Consider the following 24,053-nt stretch of genomic DNA (forward strand, 5'->3'; position numbering starts at 1 on the left):
AGTAATTTAATGCCACCCTAGTGGCCTCAGAGAGTTACTGCTGCATGGGCAGGAGAGCTCAGGTTTTTTTCCCTGGGTGGATTTATATATTGGGAGGAACTGGCTGACCTACTGTATAACTTTGTTGCACAGATTAAACCTTGGCATCATCTAGTGGGCCCTTCCTGAGCAATATCTCACACCTATGCTTGCCAAGAAGTGTGTTAGGATGTGAGCAGACTTGCTACCCTGCTTGGCTACAGCTGCATTTGTTGTTTTCATATTCACTCACCACTTTTTTTTTTTTTTTTAACTTCTGTCTAATTTTGTGAGTCTGGAAGATCCAAAGTTGTCTTTTATTCCTTCTTTTTTTGATAAGAATGGCATATAAGATTTCTAGTCTATTTATTCTGTTAAAGATTCGTGGATTGACCCTCATTTTCTTGTTTTCACACTTTGGGGGAGAATCACATAATTATTTTATTCCCAACTTACAACAGTACAAGCTATTATAAGCCATTCTATATTGGAGTTAGTAGAGTGTTGTAAGATAGAAATTAGAAGATTTTTTTCTCTCTCTCTTGGCAAATGATCTCATTACTCTTGGTTTTAAGATGCAGTGTGAATACATTATCTGAGGCCATCACCAAATTTGAAAGATTTGAGGATTTTTCACATCAGTCTTTGGTAGGGGTTAGCACTGTTAAGTCCATCTCTTATCTGCTTAACTTATGTTTGCTTGATTCACCACTTTCCATCAGAGTTTTGCAGTTTTTATTCATTATAAAAATAATTAATACCTAGAGTCCTTTTCAGTGATTTGGGGATCTAGTGTGTGCTTAAAAGACAAAATCTTATCAGAGCCATCTATTTGTAATGTTATATCTATTTGTAATCTTTTGTAATGTTTGCAATTTGCAATCTATTTGTAATGTTATAATGAGGTAGTAATGTTTTACTGTTACAACATTATATTACATACATATTATATATAACAGTTAGATTTCAGGTCTGTTTCTTGACCTTATTTTAATTCTCATTTCAGGCATAAACTTTTAAAACGTTGTGCAGTAGGACCCAATCGACCTCCCGCAATATCTCAACCAGGGTTCAGTGCAGGACCATCGTCATCTTCTTCTTTACCACCTCCTGCATCTAAGCACAAAACAACAGAAAGACCAGAAAAGGGAGACAAATTGCAAAAGAGACCCTTGATACCATTTCACCATAGGCCCTCTGTGGCTGACGAGTTCTGTGTGGAGCAGGACACACCAGGACAGAAGCTAGGTTTGGGAGGGATAGACTCCTCCTTAGAGGTGTCTAGCAGTAGGAAGTATGATAAACAAATGGCCGTGCCTTCCAGAAATACAAGCAAGCAAATGAATCTGAATCCTATGGATTCACCTCACTCCCCTATTTCCCCTCTGCCGCCAACACTCAGCCCTCAACCACGAGGTCAGGAAACAGAGAGTTTGGACCCGCCATCTGTTCCTGTGAACCCAGCCCTCTATGGAAATGGGCTAGAACTCCAGCAGTTGTCGACTCTGGATGACAGAACTGTCCTCGTAGGCCAAAGACTGCCTCTGATGGCAGAGGTCAGCGAGACAGCCTTATATTGTGGGGTTAGGCCCTCGAACCCTGAGTCATCAGACAAGTGGTGGCACAGTTATCGCCTCCCCCGCATTGATGATGCTGAGTTCCGGCCCCCAGAGCTCCAGGGTGACAGATGTGATGCCAAAATGGAGGTAAACTCAGAGAGCACTGCATTGCAAAGGTAAGGCGACTCTGCGTACCACTCACCTGATGCCCATTGACCAAGGCGTAGAGTCCTGACAGTCGGGGCTTTCCTCCTCATCTCCCCATGTTCACCCTTCAGAGTCAAAATGAAACATGCTTTTCTTCACCATTCTGGACTCTGCGTTTGGAAAATGCTGAAAAGTCAAATGCTTTCTCCTTAGTGAGGTTTCACATGTGTCATTATTTAAACATGTTGCCATATAAAGGTTTCATTATGGCATTTAGGACTTGGTATTAACTTATTTTTGGCCTGCTGTTAGTCAAAGGATGTAGCTTGATGAGACTTTTCATATTGAGGTCAGTGCCTTCTTTGTATGTTGACACTTTTAAGGAAGGCTTTGCATGCAGTCAGGTATGTATCCTGCATCTGGTAGTAATACTATTGTTAGTGCTGTTGAGCTATCCGTTATTCTTGACAGTTTACCCAGACCATCTCAGTTCATCTTCACCACAGTCGTATTACTCCCTTATTTTCAAAGCTGAGAAAGAAGCGAGGGTCAAACAGTCAGAAGATGACACAGATTGAACTTGAACCTAGTCATTCTGTCCTTAGAGCCTATCTGTGCTCTTCATTGGAATCCATGGAATCAGAGACAGAAACATGTTCTTCACAAAGACCTACTAAGTTTTATTTGTGAACATCTTCTCTAAAAGAACTTCTTTATAGAGATAAATTTTCTAAGTTTAAGTTTTGCAAGTGCTTTAAATTATAAATGCTGCTTTTTAAAAAAACATAATAAATCTTTTTACTTTATCTTGCTTAAATTATCATTTATTTTCCCTTTTAGACTCTTAGCACAACCTAACAAACGGTTTAAAATCTGGCAAGAAAAGCAGCCCCAGATGCAGCCACTCCACTTCCTTGACCCATTGCCTCTAGCTCAACAACCTGGAGACAATTTGGGAGAAGTCAATGATCCATATACCTTTGAGGATGGCGACATAAAATACATCTTTACAGCAAACAAGAAATGCAAACAAGGGTCGGAGAAGGATTCCCTGAAAAAGAATAAGGTACTATTTAACATAGAGAGTATCCAGCATGGTGTGGGTTTTGATCTATGTCAGTACAACATGTGTGGGAAAACTTCTGAGGCAGAATGTTTGAGGTAGTCTTGCCTGATTGCTCTGTCCCCATATTCATGCTCTTGGTACTATTGTATGAAACAACATATTGTTCCTTTTTATGTCATGGCTCACCTTTGTTTAAAAGTCAGCTGAACATAAATGAAGCCTCATATTTTCCAGGCTATAGCTTACAGTGCATGTTTCCTCTCATATGCTAATTCTTGTTGGCCTATGCTCCCTGCTTATTTCTTTTTAATTATTATTCAAAATATCCAAAATGTAAGGAAAAAAAAATGTTGATAACAATATCTATTGGTTATTTAGCGCTTAATGTGGTTACTGTACCAAGCGCTTTACCTATATATCTATCTGAATTATTATCAACACTACTCCTAGATTATGTCAGTATCAATTTTAGTGGTTTCATTGTCATAAAAGTGAGTACTGGGGGTGTGTGCTGTCTTTAGCCTCAAATTTTAAAACATTCCAAAATACTGGGCCATTTAAAGAGGTATTCTTAAGAATAGAGGAAATAAGACAATTAAAAGAGGCCTGTACAGTTCAGGAGAATGCTTCAGAGATTCCTTTGTAGAGATCTATCTAGATCCAGAAAGCTCGAACCATAATTCAGTATCTATGATGTTATTAAAGGCAGCTTTTAACACCGTGGCAGGTCTGTAATCAAATGCCACCAGTACTGGTTAGGCATAAAATCCAGATTGACTCAGAATATTCCATAGGATTGGAGGGACAGTGTGGGAGTTTTGGGTTCTTTTTAAATTCAGGGAAAAGGACATATCTTTTATTTCCCTTGGTTGCATAGACCATGGTTTATCATACTTGTGCTCATAATAAGTTCCATTCTACCCTCTAATTCTTTGTGTTCTCCCTCATATTCCACACTTTGGGTTGGTGTTCATGTGTTTTGTTTGGCTGAATTTATTATACAGTCAGAGGATGGATTTGGTACCAAGGATGTCACTACACCAGGTCATTCCACGCCGGTGCCTGATGGGAAAAATGCCATGTCTATTTTCAGTTCTGCTACTAAAACAGGTGTGTACAATGATTATTTGCCTCACTTGGATTGTTGCTAAAGTAAAATGCAAGGGAGATGCTTCTCGATTTAGAAGTATATTTTACTGTAATAGCAGTAATTTGATCCCATCTTTAATTTTTCATAGTTTGTTTTTCAGTTACTTTCAAAACTGATAAACATATTTGGAAATAATTGTCTCTAAATTTAACTCAAAACCTAGGGGAAAAATTCACAGGCAGGTCTTGCGCATTGAGATCCATTCCCTTTTCTCACTCCTTCTCTATGGATGAAGTCACTTATTCTGCATCTTTGCCTCCTTTCCCGCAGATGTCCGGCAGGATAATGCTGCTGGCAGAGCTGGCTCCAGTAGCCTTACACAGGTGACAGATCTGGCACCTTCCCTGCATGACTTAGACAACATCTTTGATAATTCTGATGATGACGAACTTGGGGTGAGTCTGCCATAGCTACCAAAACAGAAATCTCCTTACATGGGAGAACTTGGGTCACTGTTGGAGTATTTCCTTATTGTTTTGTCTACTGAGTTTTGGGGCCCCTTATTTCAGGTTCAGAATGTTCTGCAGAAATGTTTGTATACTTTGAAAGGATTCTAAAAGTTGTCACTGTAGTCTCTAACGCCCCTTGGTTTCCCTTTGTTGATGTCTTCTTTTATTAGTTTATTCCTGTTGTAAATATTAAAATCTTTCCCATTCAGTTTTTAAATCCTTCTAAATATCGTGAGACTAGTAGAAGTATATTATGTAGTCCCTTTAGCTCTGATTATAAAGATAATGCCCCCGTAACTTTTTATTCATGTCATCAGTAAGAACTTAGTCTACATTTTGAGAGATAAACAAGTATGATCTGTACTTTTTAGGGTTGTGGCACTATAGTAGGGGAAAAGACTTGTGTACATACAAGTTAAATAATTTAAGACATGATGTGGTTAAAATGACAGATAAAAATGATAATTCTTAGAAGAACAGCTGAGCTGCTCTGAATCAGGAAATTTATGTCCTTGTCCTCCTAACCAGCTCTGTACTTTTAGGCAAAAAGAAGTACCTGTTAACATTTAGGGGACCAAAAAATGAGTAAGATAGGCCCTCTCTTCAAGGAAATAAGTTTATTAGTTTATTTTTCTTTCACTTTTGTACTTACCTTCCTTCCCTTTTGTCCACTTCCCATGTATTTGTTACTCATTTGATGGTCACTTCTTGTGATGTGTACCTGAGGTTACAGGTATTATTATCCTGCCCTGACACTTAAGGTACTCACAGACCTCCAGAGAAGTGCATATAAAGAAAGTTAAAAATGTACTTAAAAATATATAAAAATGTATATACCCATGTGCACTTATTACTGTGAGTGCAGTAACTTGACCTGCGTCTAAAGATGCTGGACATTCAAGTACAAAGTGACAGGCGAGCAGTGTTTAAATTAACGCTTAAATAAGGTTAAGTAGGAATCAGAATTCTAAAGCCTGTTCTCACTTTAAAATAAAAATGTATCTCATTAACAGATATTATACGCCATTATACCAATGTTAAGTACTTAGAAGATGATGAAATCATAATGGCCTCCAAGAAAAGATTTGACTTCAGAGGTGGAAAGAGGGTTAGTGAGAGGCGGGGGAGAGGCATTAGTTTGAGCCTGGAATGAGCCTTGGTTAAGCAAGAGAATGAACCAGCTGAGGGTTGGAAGGATAGGGAACAGACTATTGGTCTGCTCTCTGAGTAGTGGGTAAAGACAGAGTTAGGAAGGTTTTTGACCACTCTTACGGCTTTGAACTTCGAACTCTGCCTATAACGTGTCCCTCTGCGAAGGCTGCTGAGTGTGGAACTGACTTGGTAGAAGTGAGTGCTGGTTTTCACCAGCCTCATACACAGAAAGCAGGAGTACTGTTTGGTAACTTTTATTGGATTAAAACACAGAGATGGAAATTCAGGCAGTGGCTACATGAAGGAAAAGGACATGACAGTGAGAAAAACTGCAGTACAAGAAATGACACGTTTCTTTAGCGTTGATCCAGGCATCTGAGAGCCTTTTTGAACTTGACTATCTCCCTAAACGTCAGGCGTTATGTAGGATTGGTTTTAATGATCCTTAGGGTTTGGTTAGCTGCTTTGGTGGGGATGGTAGGACAAAACATAAAAAGACACGGAATCAAAAAGAAGTAGAAAGGGAGGAATAAGAAAGAGGGCAAAGCAAGCATTGTGGGGCAGCTGGGGACTGTTCACAGCCATCATCCCCAGTGATTGTACTGGCGCTCAGAGCTCTTGTACTTATCTCTGTATAAATTATGTATTACTGTTGAACTAAATGAGGGTATGTTTACTTTGGTTTTTGAATATATTCTTAGTAATGTTAATATGTGAAGGAGGGTTGGACATTTTTAATCTAATTTACATTTCTCTGAAATGATTGTTTCTGCTTTACTCTGATTTCTAGTCTGACATTTAATCAAGAGAATCACTTACCTTAGAATTGTTTTTGCTAATTCATCTTACTGATAACTGGTGTTGTGAGGCCGTTGTCCAAGTTTTCATCTCAAATGTCTTTGAATTTAATTTTACACTTCAACCCTGTGACATTGAATAAGTATACATACGTAAAAGACCTATTTGTGAGAATATTTTTTGCTTTGTTTCATCTTGCCACTTATTCATTTGAGTTCTTAAAGATAATCTTGCCTATTAAAGGCCTTAATTTTTTTTGAGTAACAACTCAAAGAAAAGCCCTCTCTGCATATTTCAATAATTTTATGTGATAAGGTTATTTTTTATGAAGATGAATGGTAACTGTGGAAGTAAGAGCAGAAGATACATGGCTTTTTTGTGGTGAAAAATAGAAGTATCGTGCTTCGGGAGGGCTTGAGGTCACCTCTTTTAACTGCCTGCTTCCAAACAGAAGGAAAGCCAGACTGATAGCCAATTACTCCTTGGAGACACCACCCTAATTTAATTATTGTGTCCCTAAAACCACTTCTCTAATGACCTGGGAGGAAGATTTGCTTAAGGTCTGTAAGTTGTGCTTTGATGGTACACTCTGCCCTTACCAGATCCATGCAGACAAGACTCAGTCACTCTGGTTTTCATTCTGGATACGCTTGTAGCTGTTTTGGCTTCACAGTCTGTGAGTATTTCTAGAAGTTCACTTGTAAACACCGTGTAAGGAAGCATCTTTATTCCAAAATATCAGTAGGCATATGTTAAGAAATAGTCGACTACTGCCCTACTGACACGTGTGTTGCCCTTTTTCAATAATAATCTTTTCTTAGGCTGTGTCACCTGCACTGCGTTCATCAAAAATGCCTACAGTTGGAGCAGAGGACCGGCCTCTTGGGAAGGATGGAAGAGCTGCTGTTCCTTATCCACCAAGTAAGAAAAGGAAATGGAGCTTTGGTTTACTATTTATAACTTACACAAAATGGTCTCTTACTCAGTGCTGCCTTATCTGAGGTTCCCCTCTGTCCCTCCCCCCCCTTTTGTTTTAAAGAATGTTAACGGTGAATTAAAAAAAACAAAACAAAGAAAACCTTATATAAGTTGGAATTCCTAAGATGGGGCAGACAGCTAAGAGGCCATCTTAGTTTAAATTTCTTTTGCTTTTGTTTTCAAATTACGAATTAACTCTTATGCTTTAGAATGTGGAAAAATGTGTTTTTTGTTTGTTTCTTTAATAGCCTTTTCCTAGTAGGATAAATGTTACACAGTGATTTTTAGAGTGATATTCCAGTATAAGAGCTTGTGTGAGATGTTTCAAAAAATTCAATTTACCTAAGGATGAGGAACATTTGTTTCTTCATGGTCCTTTTTCTAATTCATACTGAAGTTTTTGTGTTTCCTTTTGAGGTAAAATAGTTAATTGTGTATGATGACAAGAAGAGAAACTTCCTTTTTTATTTTTTATTTTTTTTAAAGTTACTCTTCACCCTAGGAAACTACAGTATTGTACAAGAGAAAGACAGGGTAGCTTACATGGGTACTCTGAAGCAGAAACATAATTCCATTGCAAATCATTCTTTAATACCTTCTCATTAATTTCAGCTGGTAATGAGAACAAATTGAGGGGAAAAACCACTGTGTCATAGGGATGAGTCAAAAAGTTTTATGAACCTATAAATGTGTGCTGATTTACTCAAATGTAGAAGTGTGAAGTATACAGAGATTGGATTTTGACAGCTTTAGTAGATCCATAGCTTTTTAAAATATGCAACGCTTTCTCAAGCATGACATGTATGAAAATGAATAATGGTAGCCAGCCAGTTGCTGTAGTTTTTTTAATTAAACATTTTTCTTTTTTTATTACTCCGCACTGCAGAATTTTGCAAACATGGAATTCACAGACTAAAAGAGACAATATTAAAGCAGATACATATGAATAGGTCAGATGAATGAATTCTTTTCCTTGTATTGGACCAGTTAATCCTCTGCCCTTTTTGACATGAAGTGATACGTTGTGATGTTAAATGTTAAAATGTCTGATAACTTGTCCAAGATTATTGGACTCACAATATTGCACTCACAAACTATCCTGCTAGTTAGTATCATTGCCCAGGAAAGTATACGGTGTACTCTCTTCTTTTGCTCATTTTTATTTTGAAAACAATTGTTTCAAAAAGAAGTTAATCAAAATTTGATGACAAAGTACAGGCTATAAAAATTAATTAATTTGAAATACAGCAAAAGTATAAGCATTAGGAAAGTACAGATATAGAAGCGTGAAGAGGATCTTTCATTGTGTGCAAAGTATACAGAGTAAATGTGTGTATGTGTGTGTAAATGGACATACACACAGTATTCCCCTCCCCCAGGCATGACCATGAAATAGCATGGCAAGAAGTTCTCATCTCTGCAAGAGCTTTATTGTACATTGAAGCAGAGAGACCGACATATTAGAAAATTTAGTGTCTAGAATAACACTGTCCAATTTAATAGAAATACGCAAATAATCTTAAATTTTCTAGTAGTTACATTAAAGGAATTAAAGAAGAACCGTGTAAAATTATTTAAATAATATATTTACTTAATATAACCAAGTGTCATTTTTACATGTAATCAATGTAGAAAATAATGAGGTATTTTACGTTCTTTTTTTTGTTGTACTAATTCTTTGGCATCTGGTGTATAATTTTATACATGCAGCACATCTCCGTTTGGACAACCCTTGGCTTGAGTGCCCTATAGCCATATGTGGCTAGTGGATACTGTGTTTGGGAGAATAGGCCCATCATTATTCATTCGTGTATGTAGTTACAGTGAAGAAAGCAACATACAGTAATAACTAGGTTTAATTTGGCATCAAGTCTGTGTTAAGGTAGTATTGTGTGAGAATAATACATACAATAATATACCTCAACTCCAGCCCTTGCTGGTAGCTGTTCTCTCCCTTACTTTAGCGTTTTTAAGAAGAAAATCGAACAAGCAAGACATGGTTTTCTATTTTGGGGGACCAGAATGTTTCTCTGGGTTTCTGTCTTTTTTCTTTGACTCCAATTCCTTCTGTCATCTTAATACCTGTTTAAGGTTGTATCTTTCTCAGAAATTGCTTGTAATTTAACAGCATTTTCATCTTTGGTCCAGTCAAAAATGGGGAGGTTGGGCTAATTATTATTGACTTCACCACTTACTGAACGTTTAGATGTTATGTGGTGAAGTGTTCTCTTCTATGTGTATCTTATTTAATGTGCACAAAAAATATGAAGTAGATATTACTACCATTTTGCAGATGAGGAACTTAAAGCTAGCGAGGTTAAGAGTCTTTCTTAAGAATATCTGATAACTCACTGGGTGGCTCAGTGAGTTGGGGCCTCTGCCTTCGGCTCAGGTCATGGTCCCAGGGTCCTGGGATCAAGCCCCTCATCGGGCTCTCTGCTGTGCAGGGAGCCTGCTTCCTCCCCTCTCTCTGCCTGCCTCTTTGCCTAGTTGTGATTTCTCTCTGTCAAAGAAATAAAAAATATTAAAAAAAAAAAAAAGAATATCTGATAATGGGGTGCTTGACTGGCTGAGCCAGTGGAACATGCAACTCTTGGTCTTAGGGTATGAGTTCTAGCCCCAGGTTGGGTGTAGAGATTACTTAAAAATAAACTCTTACAAAAAAAAACAAAAAACCAGCTATCTGCTAATAAGAATAGTGAAAGTCACTTTATAAAGTGAATCTCTGACAGGTGGAATCTTCTTTTCCGTAATTTTTTGTGTGTTCTCTTTTACTTTTGATAAAAAATACCAGGCTGAGGTGTTGAAATTGAGATACACATGGGCACCTGGGTGGCTCAGTGGGTTAAGCCGCTGCCTTCAGCTCAGGTCATGATCTCAGGGTCCTGGTATCGAGCCCCGAATCGAATCGGGCTCTCTGCTCAGCAGGGAGCCTGCTCCCCTCACCCCCACTGCCTCTCTCCCGACTTGTGATCTCTCTGTCTGTCAAATAAGTAAATAAAAGCTTAAAAAAAGAGAAATGTTTATTTAAAAAAAAAAAAAGAAAATTGAGATATACAACTGTGTTAGATAGCATCAAAGAATTTGAGAATGAGAAATGCCTTTATTATAAGTGGGAAACGCCTTTATTAGATTTCTTTGACAAAATTTGGTAGCTAATTTAATAAAAATAATTTTTGGTAAAATTTTACACCATAGCCAGAATACTTTAACACAAAGAGAATTTGTACAGTTTATTTTCCAAGTAACTTGATGATTAAGAACTATAGTAGGAGTTTGAAGATTTTTTGAGGAAGACTTAGGATTTTAAATGTTACACTTAAACATTAATTTTATATTAAAATTGACCCAGAGCTGGTCTTTGGCTTGGGAAAAGGAGTAGGGACTGAAAGATAAAGGTGATGTATATATTTCAAGTGGAACCTAATTCAGTATTAAAGTCTTCACTCTTGTTTTAAAGAACTTATTGATCTCACTGCTAATACATTTTAAGACCCGTTTTTCCTCCTCAGACTCCACTGGTTCTCTGGGAGTTTCTGGCTTGGCTTATATCCCTAGTTCTAGGAATTGTTCCATTCCTTAACGGTAGAATACTGTCCTAGGAAGAAGGTACCTTGAAGATCTACTTGGCGGGGGAGTTGGTTTTTTTCTTCCCTCCCCCCCTTTTTCTTTTTCTCTTTCTTTTTTTCTTGGCGGCAGCAGGCACCATTTGTCTAATAAAGTCTTATACAGAATCCTACTGTAGGAAATAAATGGAAGTGGGGCTTCTCTAATGAGAGGGAAAGTTGGTATCTGAGATCCTGTTTGTTGGCCTGTTCCGTCCCTTGTTGTAACAGATAAGCACTGGAGGCCAAGAGAAGGTAAATTATTCAGGATTATATAATTGTTTAACTAGGAAATGTGTTTTAAAGATCATCTCATGCAGAGGTTCTCACCTTTTTTTTCTGCCTCCATATGGCGGAAGCTTCCCCAGCCTCCCATAAACAAAGGAAAGAAAGTAAGCCTGGTAAGAATCACACATCTAGTCCAGCCATTTAGATGAAGGGTCCGAGGCTCCCAGAGAGGAAATGACCTGACCGGGCTGTAGCAGCGCTGAGTTGTGGAACTGCTCTGGGTGCTGCTGCTTTACAGGGCTCTGCCTCAGACGCTAGCCCAGGGCAGAGTATAGTGCGGTTATTCTTTCTTCATTTGTGATTCAGAGCTACAGGTCGTATCTTAGCCTAGTCAGTGGTTACTGTTTGCCTCTTTAAATGCTGAAGTTGCTAGAAAGAACAATATGATTGGAAAATGGGACATCAGATACCATTGCAGAACACTGACTTAAACTCGAGGCTCTAAATTTGTAAATAAATTTGCTGTACAGGACACCCCCTAGTGGCCAAATTTCGCAAGCACAACTTGATTGCATTACATCTGCTCCTACTTTTCAGAATCCCTGCCTTAATGAGCCCCTGCTAATGATGATGGCTAACCTCACGTATATTAAGATGTTTTTTAAAAAAGAATTGAGGATCCCTGTTTTAACTATTTCTTAAATGATACCTTTTTTACTAGCTGGATTTTTAATAAATTGTCTTTTGGTTCTAGGTAGGTTTATTAAACCTAACAGTGAAGTTTCATTTTAATATCAATATGGATAGCATTTAATGTCAATACGGAATCATTTCCCCGAAGAGCAGTGAATGTGGTAGATTTTTCAAACTAGCTAAGTAATCCTACTACATCTAAACCACCATTCTAGCTCTAATCAATTTTTATTTTCTGTAGTAGAACTACCTGGTGAATTTTCCATGTAAAATTTACTATAGCACATTTTTATATAATTATGAAATATTTCATACATATTTGTAAGCAGAAATAGAACTATATTAATAAAGTTATTCCATCTAATTTCTTCCAGCTTCTACTTATTTTCATCTTCTTATACTCTTCAGGCAATCATTTGTTAGAAGAAAAATGTATTACGTAGACTTCGTTCACTTAATTAATGTGAAGCCAAATCATAAAGCATCAAGGGGATAGTGGTAAAGTTCCAGAAAAGGATAATTTTCTGCTGATGGCCTTCTTAGAGACTTCCATTATTAATATTCTGTTGTGTAACTGATATAACCATTCAGTTAGCATTATTTCTAATGACAGGTAGGGTGTCTGCCTGCGAACTGGGATTTTTTTTGGAATCCTACCTGTTAAAATAAATATTGTTGTCTGTTCTTCTCTTCTCTTCTTTTCTCTCCTCTTCTGTTCTCTTTTAGCAGTTGCAGACTTACAAAGGATGTTCCCCACTCCTCCTTCCTTGGAACAGCACCCTGCATTTTCTCCTGTAATGAATTATAAAGATGGAATCAGTTCAGAGACAGTGACAGCATTAGGCATGATGGAGAGCCCTATGGTCAGTATGGTTTCAACACAGCTCACTGAATTCAAAATGGAAGTAGAAGATGGATTAGGAAGTCCTAAACCAGAGGAAGTAAAGGTAATTGCCAGTATATGAATTTTATCGAGCCAGGGTGGTTTTCAAGCAGATTCATATACATTTTCCTCAAAATAATATTATTTATATGCCACATATACCTAAGTTTCTAACAATCCTCTGAATTGGATCATGAGGTACCTTGCTTGGTATTTTAATTATAGTGTCTTGATTAATTAAAATGTTGGTATTAGCATTTTCTGCTGATTAGATGAGAAAAATACTGACTTGCAGTCATTTTTGTTATTGTTGTGGTATATCCTAAGTTGTTCACCGGCATTATCACTGCCCCCCCCCTTTGTTGTCCCAGGACTTCTCATATGTGCACAAAGCTCCCACCTTCCAGCCTTTCGTGGGGTCCTCCACGTTTGCTCCGCTGAAGATGTTGCCGAGCCAGTGCCTGCTACCTCTGAAGATACCTGATGCCTGTCTGTTTCGGCCTTCATGGGCGATCCCTCCTAAAATTGAACAGCTGCCCATGCCACCCGCAGCCATTTTCAATCGAGATGGCTACAAGTATGTGCAGGGACTGTGTTATGTTAATCGCCCTATGAAATGTGGTTTTGATCTTATCGAAATATTTACTTAAAATGATGACATCAGCATATCATTTGAAACTTCCCGTTTTTGGCCATTCATGTTTTTGTGCACATTATTTTGTGTTGAAAATGTGCATATTTTCTAACTAAATGTTATGTACATGGATAAATTAAGGTTATTTGGGTAGAGGACCATGGTGTGCATGCTCATTCAGTATCAGATCCATGTCGACTGCAGAGTCAAACACTAGATTGGAGTTGGTAATACTGTTTGGATAATGGTGGTAAGTATTTGATTTATACAAATTGGTGATTCCAAATGTGCTTACTTCAAGCACTTTAAAATGAAGTATTAGCATAGACACTTTCTCTGACACTAACCCCATGTCATAAAAGAAAGCAGCAACAGGGCTGGTATGACACGGAGGAAGGAAAAGGGGGTGTATATTGTAGCTTGAGCACATTTCACTCTGTCAAAAAACAGTAGGCTGTCAACAGTGTAGATTCTGTTTCCCCTGTGATTAATAATTTCTTGAAAAAATAAATGCTTTAAAATATAAGGCCATAAACTCAAATTTCTGTCAGGACCAGGTAAACAATGTGTGGATGACCTGCGTTGGGTAAAGCAAAAGTCTTGGCATCACTGATGGTCAGTGTCATCCTGAAGGGCAGTAGGAGAGAGCAGCGTCTTTGATGGAACTCTTAAGAATATGCCTCATTTATTTATTATTTCTTTAAAATTTTATTTATTCATGAGAGATGGGGAGTGGGGACACAGAGGGAGAAGCCGATTCCCTGTGGAGCAGGGAGCCTGATGCAGGACTCCATCTGAGGACCCTAGGATCTTGACCTGAGCTGAAGGCGGATGCTTAACCAGCTGTGCCACCCAGGCGCCCAAGAGTATGCCTCATTTAAAGGGACTGTGTGCTCTCCAGTTACAGTGCATTGTTCAGGCAGGAATGTGGGAGACTGGTGATCTGCATTTTTATGTAAATCTCCTTTTAAAAAATGTTTGTAGTTAATGCAGAGTTACATTTTAGGAGCCAATAAGATAAGACAAATTCCAGATCCAGCCCTGTGGGCTGTATTTGTGACATCACAGAAAACCATCTTGATGAAACCAACTTTAATGTCTTAACAGGCTTTATGTGTATGTATGTAAAGTCAGCGTCAGAATGTGAAAAACGGTGACAGAGTGTAGGATAAAAGAACCCAGACTTAGGAAGGTAGAACTGTGCTGTCAGAGGACTCCATTCCTGCCTTTTTTGTTTACTCCTCCGTATGACCTTAAATGACCAGCTTACCTGAGTCTTCCCCTTCTTTAAAATTGGTATAATCCTGCCTGACTTCCCCCACACGATTTTTGAAAGGTTCCAGTGGCTGTGAAAGTATTGTGGCAATAATATCTCATCATCAGGGGGCAAGAGCGTGCTCAGAAGTACCCTTGTGGTGATTGCTGGGCTTGTTTTCGACTGCCGTACTCCAGTCATGCTGGAGCTTCTGTAAGTGGGGGATTGGTCTAGTCCAGCAGGGCTCATGGAAGGGTTGCCACCCCATTCTCATCCAGGGCAGCGGCACCAGGAACCCATCTGACGGTTGAATTTCTTATACACACAGACTGCTCAAAAGAGTGACATGCAGGGGCGCCTGGGTGGCTCAGTCGGTTAAGCCTCTGCCTTCGGCTTAGGTCATGATCCCAGGGTCCTGGGATCGAGCCCCACATTGGGCTTTCTGCTCAGCGGGGGGCCTGCTTCCTCCTCTCTCTCTGCCTGCCTCTCTGCTTACTTGTGATCTCTGTCAAATAAATAAATAAAATCTTTAAAAAAAAAAAAGAGTGACATGCAGCCCTTTGCTGTATGATAGTTTAAATAATCAATAATTCAGATCATTGTTTAGGTACATGAAATCTGTCCTTTGCCATCCCAGAGATCCTTGGTATTCTCAGTTGGCACTGTTAAGAGCTGTTGTTGATGAAGGAAGTGTTTTATATCAGCACCTTCCAATACAACATCCCCTGCCCTGAGCTTGTAGCTGTGCACCTCTTGAAATGAATTTATAGTTTTATTTAAGTTTATTTAAATTTAGCACATAGGGCTAGTGATAACCCTATTGGACAACACAGTTCTAGACTACGTGAGTTCCTTCTGCTGGGGTCTCCATCCCCCTGGCACCCTGGTCACACTCAGAACGTGCACACTCACTTGCTTGACACCTGTCATACTTGCTGTGAGCTACCTTCTCATCCCCTTTTTCACTGTTGAATGTCCAGCATCGAGTATAGTGTTGGTACTTAGTTCATTTTTATTGAATGGGAAAAATCAGTTTACTATACAAGTTAAACCATTCTTACTACCTAAGGAGCAATTTAATTATTTAGGTTTTCAGTTAGTAGTCATAGTTCTTCTGATCTGAACTGTATAATAATTTTAGGGTTTTGTCAAACAGAAGAATTTGAAAGGAGTCCAATTAGAGTAAAGATCATTATTACACATTATTTTGGTCTCTGAGATAGCAGTGATTGCTAATCAAGGTTTCTAGGTCATTTTTTATCTGCACTCAAAGATACCACTGTGCTTCAGAGTTAGTTTCTTTGTAGTGCTGGATTTGGATTTTTTAAGCTGGTGTTTTAGGCATAGCTAATTAAAAATCACAAGAAAATTATTTGAAGAGCCATCACTTTATGACATTCTTCTTTCACATTATAAGTGAATGAATATGTCATTTGTTGGAAGAACATTAGTTTAAGTACAGTATTAATAGATTTCAAAAAAATATTGGGCAGTAAATGAAATCTTTTCTTTTGATACCTTCTAATTGGGAGAGAATGGTCTCATTTGCTTTTTTTTACATGTACTTCTAAGAATGTACATAAAAAATATTTTACAATAATAAAACAGCAGAACATTGTAGAAACCGTTTTTGTTTTCTGTGTGACTGTTCTAAAAAGAAGTCATTGCTTATGAAAAAATAGATAACACAGTGTGTGATCAGTCTCTGGGAACTAAAAATAATTGTGCTGTAGGTAATACATAGCATATTGAAGATTAAAAATGAACTAAAGTTGCCCACCACCCCACAGAAATCTGTTAGAAGTTTGGGAGCTATGATACAGTATGTATACTGCACAATTCATCTAATTAATACTAAGGCCTCCTAGCTACATATGTGATATTGGTATTAATTGTAGTGTAGTACTGGCCAGTGGGTTTCTTACAGTTGGATTCCTTTATGGTCATTCAGTACTATAAAAATGCAAGCCTAGATAGGACTGTGCTTTGAAAATTAGAAAAATGGCAAATGTTCCTATTTGTTTGAGTATAACTGCTTTAGAATCATGTATGGATTATGATCTCAGAGGATAAGTATAGCAGCAGACTTTAAATTTTAAAAAGTGACAAAAATGTAATTGCAGATTAGATGGAAATTTTATCCTATGCTTTTCTAGTCAATTTAGCATCTGAACTCATGTGTTAAAGTCCCACTTAATAGTTACAGTTTTTCAAAACTAGATTGACCAAACCCAGCACCATGTTCTCTTGTAAAAACAGTAAAGTTCTCTTGAAAGATTAAGATGGAGATTGCTTTGATGTGGAATAAGTAGAAGGAAAATGATGTATTATTCTTGGTATATGGTATATTATTATTCTTACCTTGCTTCTGCTTTCCCATCACTTTTATTGACTCCTTTGAATCTTTTTTTTTTTGTAAGAAAAAATTGAATATACCTAGTGAAAGCATGCATAAATGATAAGAAATGCACAGGCCAGGGGTACCTGGGTGGCTTAGTGGGTTAAAACTCTGCCTTTGGCTTAGGTCATGATCTCGGGGTCCTGGGATCAAGCCTCTCATCAGACTCTGCTTAGCGGGGAGCCTGCTTAGGATCTCTGGCTGTCAAATAAATAAATAAAATATTAAAAAAAAATGCACAGGCCAGGTGGGGTAATTATGTCTGTAACATGCACCTGTTCTCACTTGGTACTGTCTGTTACAGTAATGTGCCTAGTGTCGGGAGCCTAGCAGATCCGGACTATCTGAATACACCACAGATGAACACACCAGTGACGTTGAACAGTGCTGCCCCAGCCAGCAACAGTGGAGCAGGAGTTTTGCCATCTCCAGCAACCCCTCGCTTCTCTGTCCCCACACCACGAACCCCCAGGACCCCAAGAACTCCCAGAGGTGGGGGCACTGCCAGTGGTCAAGGGTCGGTTAAATACGATAGCACCGATCAGGGGTCACCAGCCTCTACCCCCTCTACCACGCGGCCCCTTAACTCTGTGGAGCCTGCCACGATGCAGCCAATTCCTGAAGCCCACAGTCTCTACGTCACCTTGATTCTCTCAGATTCTGTGATGAATATCTTTAAAGACCGAAACTTTGACAGCTGTTGCATCTGTGCCTGCAACATGAACATCAAAGGGGCAGACGTTGGGCTTTACATCCCCGATTCTTCCAACGAGGACCAGTATCGCTGTACCTGTGGGTTTAGTGCGATTATGAATCGCAAACTTGGCTACAATTCAGGACTCTTCCTGGAAGATGAGTTGGATATTTTTGGGAAGAATTCTGATATTGGTCAGGCTGCGGAGAGGCGTTTAATGATGTGTCAGACTACCTTCCTTCCTCAGATGGAGGGAGCCAGAAAGTCCCAGGAGCCACCTATAAGCCTTCTCCTCCTCCTCCAGAATCAACATACACAACCTTTTGCTTCACTGAGTTTCCTGGACTACATTTCCTCTAACAGTCGCCAGACTCTTCCCTGTGTAAGCTGGAGTTATGACCGGGTGCAAGCAGATAATAATGATTACTGGACGGAATGCTTTAATGCCTTGGAGCAGGGCCGACAGTATGTGGATAATCCCACTGGTGGAAAAGTGGATGAAGCTCTGGTGAGAAGTGCCACTGTGCACTCTTGGCCTCATAGCAACGGTAGGTTTCCCGGAATACACGTTTACTTTGAAAATTATCTTGGTATGATGGTAAATTATAAAGGACAGAATTTTAAATTTCATTTCTCTTAAAAAAAACACACACACACACAAAACTAAAGTTAAGAGCTCTGTGGCCAACCTTTCTAAATTTAAGGAATAGAGCAGTGTTTTATACAGAAACACCTTTTGAGGAGACTCATTATTTTGTGAAAACTTCCTCTCATATTGATTTCCCACATGGCAAAATGACTGCTACATATCAGCATCATTGCAAGTACACAGACAAGTAGTTGGCACACCTTGCGTGTTTAAATCCACCCATTCTTCTAACTCGGTTGTCTCTTAAATACTTGTCCTGTGGAGCCTTCTACCCATTTACAGAGCATTTTCTCCTTCCTTTGCTTTTCCAGTGTTTTGCATGTCTTGTAACAGTGATTGCACTTGGCTTTGTGCTGTGGTTCCTGAGGCTTGTCACTGCCATTATTAAAAGCTCCAGCTGACAAATGTCTGTAATGTTGAGCTCTAAGTGAGCCCTGCAGCTTGCTGTTCCCTTCCCTTATTCATTCACTGTCTATGCTGTGATGCATCCCTGGGGGTAAAGTGACTGAAAGAGACAGGACACCTCTCTGAGGGACTTTCTAATCTATTCTGGAAGATGGACATCAGATTAATCAAATAATTACACAAATTAGCATAGTATTAGAAACTGTTATAAATGATGAAGGTGTGGGGTGGGAGGGCCTTCCTAGGCTGGGGCTCAGCCTAGAAGAGCAGTAGGTCAGCCTTCTTCTACTCCTTGAGGAAGTAGAAACATTAGATTTCCATGCCAAGTACAGAATAACTGGCTAAAGAAGGTGGAGAGCAAGGAATTGTGTCCCAGGCAGAAAAAGCAGCAAGAGGGAAGGCCCAGAGTTACGCAGAACTTGGGGCTTTCAAAGAGCTGAAGGACTCTCTGTCTCAAATAAATAAATATTTTATTTTATTTTTAATGTGGGATGGTGCCTGGGTGGTTCAGTTGGTTAAGAATCTGACTCTTGATTTTGGCTCAGGATACAATCTCACAGTCATGAGATTGAGCCCCAAGTTAGTGGGGAATTTTCTTGAGATTCTCTCCTCTTCCCCACTTTCCCTCCCTGGCTCCTCACCCCCCCCCCCTTAAATAAATACATCTTGAAAGAACTGAAGGGAGCTTGGAGCTGGCTAGATTCCCGAGAGCCGTTTGAGACCTGTTGGGGCTGAGGTCTTTATCCCAAGAGCCCTAACATGATGGGTTCATGAAGAGGCATTGCCCTCTGATTTGTGTAAAGAAACAGACAAGCTCTGACTGCAGTGGAGGCTGTGGATTTGGAAATGGCAGGAATGGTGGGAAGATGAGAGGGTTAGTGCAGCGGCTCAAATAAGAAAGAATAACTTGGTTTCTTGTCTTAGCAAGGGAGATGGCAAAGGAGTGGAAACATTCAAGGGATGTTGAGGAAGTGGTTGGACTGCAGGACTTGGTAAAGGGTTGGATTTTAGGGGTCTGAGAGAGCGAGATGGTAAGAAAGACACCTGGGCTTGTGACTTGTATACCTGGACAGATGGTGATGTCGTTCAAAGATCAGTGCATTGGAAGAAGCCAGGTCCGGGGAGAAAGCTCCTAACTTGAGTTTGGGAAATCTTAAAGATCTCTTCTGAGATACCCAGGTAGAGATGTCAGGTAGACTCTTGGGACTTCCCAGGCCTGCAGCTCGGGGGAAAGTGAGTAGTTGACTTGTAGATACTCAAGTCCAGGGCACAGAGGAGGAAGAAAGCTCACCAAGGAGGAGGAAACCCAGACCAACAAGAGAGCTTGGGACAGAGCTTCACTGAACTCTGCAACATAACCAAGTTTCAAGAAAGAGACGAGTGAGTGGTCAAGAAGCATTAAAGTGTAGCTGAGCTTTTAAGAAGAGGATTAAACATATCTTTTGACCATGGTGAGGAGCTGCTTCTGTAGAGAGGTGCGAACAAGCTGGGCTGGAGTAGTTGCTTACATGAATGAAACGTGGACCCTGTTCTGAACAACTCTCAGCCTGTAGGGGAAAGGTTACATAAGCTTCTTAAATACAGTTGGAAATCGGGAAGGAGAAAGTATGTTCAGAGGACAGAGATCAGTGGAGTAGGGGATGAGTAGGCATTTTCTGAGTAGCCAAATCAGGAGACTTCTCGGAGGTGGAGACTTGTAAGGAAGTATTCAAGGGTTATGCTCATTTCTGTAACCACTTGGGTTTGAGTACAGTGCATTGTACTTAGAAGGCCTCAATTAATGTCTGCTGGATGCATTTGTTAATTAAATGAATTAAAGAAAGTACAGTCTTTTCCCTAAAGAAATGTGGGTGATTATATCGGGTGGTTCCTTTTGCCAGATAGTAGCCTTCAGACAGAAAAGCGGTGTGTGGGTGGATCAGTCCTGTCATCTTTGGATATGAAGAAGAGCAGAGTTTTATTGCAGGGGAGGTGTGGGTTCCAAAGTCACAAGCTTAACAGTACCAGACAGATAACGTGAATGAATGATGCTAGAGCCAGATTTGCCAACGGCAGTGCCCTCGCTGTGTCTGTCAGTACACACGTTCTTTTCTGTGTGCACACGAGTAGCCACAAAGAATGAGGACTGCTTTTATTTTTCTCTAAGCGGTGGTTCTCTTTGTGTGTCATTCTCCAACTTCTGATAGAGCCATGGGTCCAAGAAGTACTTTTTTCTTTAAGAAAAAAGCAGCCCAGGCTTGAAGATAAAGTCGATCACTGCTTCCTTCTCAGGCAGGCAGCAGAGCTGAGTGAGGAGAGCCATCTGAAGGGGGCGCTGAGCCTTCGCTCCAGCATGCTGCTTGTGCAGGAATGTGGCCTGCGGCTTGCCATGTCTCCCAGTTTTTCCCAAGAGGCTGCAAATTTAGATTAGCAATTTGTTTGGTTTAGGGATACACCTAGAGATGTCTTAAGCATCCTGTGTTTCAGGTTTAGTTGGTAGATAAATCTTAGATTTCCATCTGTGCCCCTTTCCCAGTCAGCTAGAAAAGAAAGAGTAAGGAAGGGCCTTTAGGTATGCAGCTGATCACCTCACACATCATTAGCTCTTTCTTCAGATCTTTTTGAGAATTTGATGAGCCTTTATGGACCTTTATCCCTGGGAAATAATATGCATATGTTCATGCGTGCACAGTTTTGTATAGAGTCTGAGAGATTTTTCAGGTTCTGTGTGAGGGCCCCTCCTCAGTAGGAAGAATATTTCTTCTGAAACCATGAAAATCCCACCTTCCTCTGTGGACAGATGACTTTCAGTCCTGTCGTAGCTTTTGCCATGTTTTCTTATGCCTCTGCCTGCATGGAAAGTTGTCTTTCTCTCTGTGCGCTTCGTATTTTGTGAAAACATTTTACATTAAGAGCATTTTTAACAGTTTTTAAGAGCTTTTATTTAAGTCCCCCCCAACACACACTGATCATACTTTCAAAACATTTCTATTTATAAATAAAAGTAATATAATGATTAAGAAACTTTTATAGCTCTCTTTCCCTATGAACAACCTTGGAAACAGGTCTGTATGATTTTAAATTCAGGCCTACCCATCTTTTTATTTCTAAACAATTATATAGTTAACCTCTTAGATACAGAGTGATCTATTTCTCCTTTTATTATTTCCCATAGTAAATTATAAATTACTTTGTAATAATAAAATAATATTTTTTGACTGGTAAGTCAAGCATTTTAGAATATACTGAAAAGAGAATCTACTGCCAGTAATGTCTTTTGTCATGGACTATAACTGAGGTCCAGAAGGATGGCAGGGAAGAAGAGAATGCCAGTCCCCCTGTATAATTTGTTCCTTTTCATTTCCTTTCTCTTGCAGTGCTAGACATCAGCATGCTCTCCTCCCAGGATGTGGTCCGCATGCTGTTGTCGCTGCAGCCCTTTCTCCAAGATGCCATCCAAAAGAAACGCACGGGCAGGACCTGGGAGAATATCCAGCATGTTCAGGGACCGCTAACCTGGCAGCAGTTCCACAAAATGGCAGGACGGGGAACCTATGGTAGAATCTCTTCCCCGTTTCAATTCTTCCATAATTCTTCCATATTCTTCCATAATTCTTCCAGTTTTAGTTACTGTCCAGTGCTAGCTTTACTGACAAAATGGAATCCTTTTCATGACTATTAAGTTTTATAATTTTATAAATTAATCTTTAATCTTTATCTTAATATTTAATCTTTATAATCTTTTCTTCCCTAAAGTCAGTTTGGAGTTAAGTTTTCTCTAAGCATCCTTGGTAGAATCCAGGTCAATGAGGAAAATAATATTTGGAGTATTCATTAGATTCTCCTCATCTTCCTCATCCTTGTTTTATTTTCATCCTGATGAACTTCTGAACTAGTTCTTTCAACTTCTTCCCAGTCAGGATTTTAAGGCTTAATTTAAAGGAAATGGTATAGTGCTGCTTGGAAAACTAACTTTACCTTTTCTAATCTGCCTTTATTGGACCTATCTAAGTGCATTCTGACTCATTGATAAAAGGTCTTTGTCAGGGGCCATGTAATAAGGGGATTTGAGAGTACTTTTGAGAGTGATCCTGTCAACCTACAAGAAATTTCTGATGCCAGGATTAGGACTAATGCAGCAAGAACTTCTGAGTTGTCTAGGTTATAGGAAATGGACTTTCAAGCACCGTCCTAACTGCCTTCTTGTTACAGGTTCAGAAGAGTCTCCTGAGCCATTGCCCATTCCCACTCTGCTGGTAGGCTGCGACAAAGACTTCCTCACCATCTCACCATTCTCTTTGCCATTTTGGGAGAGGCTATTGTTGGACCCATATGGGGGCCACCGTGATGTTGCTTATATTGTGGTGTGTCCAGAAAATGAGGCCTTGCTCGAAGGAGCCAAAACTTTCTTCAGGGACTTGAGCGCTGTATATGAGGTGAGAATGATACGAAGATCGTTTTGGGGACATGAGTCCTCAGATTGTTTCCAGCTATGACTAAATTTTAAAGAACAAATATCTTCAAGGTAGATCTCAAAGAAAATTTGCGAGTGGTTGGAGGATAAAGGAGAGAATTAAATTGGCAAGTTTTCCTGGGAGTATATTGCTTTCCCCTCTTGGCTTTACATTTTGTTAGATGTAGAAGACTGCTTTGCCAGCCTTCCCACACTCTTACAGTTCCGTCAGCTCTTCTTTCCTCATGTGTGTGCTTGAGTCGGAAAGTGTTGCTTACCAGCGGGTGTTCTGGATGTTCAGAAGATGACCTTTACAGAAAGAAAGCGCATCCCTTCTTGGTGCTGGGTGGGGGGTCTTGAAAACAGTATGAAAATGTTTAGCTTGAGATTTTTGAGTCAAAAGATAAGTTTAATGAGTCATGTCCCTGTTGTGTATTTAGCACTGCATTCTTCTTAGTACTAGAACTTTGATACAGATTAATAATGTAATAACCATAATATAAAAGCTGGTGAATCATTTTATATATTTAGTACGTAAATTACTGTTACTTTTGAAAAATTGGAATCATGAGTATCTTTAAGGTTAAGTGCCACATTTTTTCTGCCAAAGTGTATGTACACTAAATTCTTTGTTTCTTATACTTCTAATATCTTTATTTTGGGCAAAATTAAATAAAATTAGTACTTATAAAGAACTGTTACAGGCATTTTATAAACATCACAAGAGTGTTTGTTAAAGAAGTTGCCAAGTTGAATTTCTAAAATGTTTCATAACAGAACATTCACTATCTAGAAGTGGATGGGCACACGTGAAATAGTAAACTTACGTGTTGCTACAAAGAAGTGAGGAGATGCTAACG

General features: G+C 39.3%; 1 protein-coding gene across 2 annotated transcripts in view; it reads left to right on the forward strand.

The window, feature by feature from the left end:
- The window catches only part of MED13L (mediator complex subunit 13L), a 294,916-nt gene that overhangs the window by 241,588 nt on the left and 29,275 nt on the right, over positions 1-24,053 (forward strand). The window contains exons 10-19 of one of the 2 annotated variants that reach the window (XM_044244203.1): positions 1,025-1,753; positions 2,565-2,790; positions 3,795-3,900; positions 4,211-4,335; positions 7,161-7,260; positions 12,570-12,790; positions 13,098-13,303; positions 17,318-18,255; positions 22,118-22,297; positions 22,953-23,176. In XM_044244203.1, coding sequence (XP_044100138.1) covers positions 1,025-1,753; positions 2,565-2,790; positions 3,795-3,900; positions 4,211-4,335; positions 7,161-7,260; positions 12,570-12,790; positions 13,098-13,303; positions 17,318-18,255; positions 22,118-22,297; positions 22,953-23,176 — 3,055 coding nt within the window. The remainder of the gene's footprint in view (positions 1-1,024; positions 1,754-2,564; positions 2,791-3,794; positions 3,901-4,210; positions 4,336-7,160; positions 7,261-12,569; positions 12,791-13,097; positions 13,304-17,317; positions 18,256-22,117; positions 22,298-22,952; positions 23,177-24,053) is intronic. The other variant, XM_044244204.1, reaches the window with a different exon arrangement.

This window comes from Neovison vison, chromosome 3 (assembly GCF_020171115.1).
Source record: "Neovison vison isolate M4711 chromosome 3, ASM_NN_V1, whole genome shotgun sequence".
Classification (NCBI taxonomy): Eukaryota; Metazoa; Chordata; class Mammalia; order Carnivora; family Mustelidae; genus Neogale; species Neogale vison.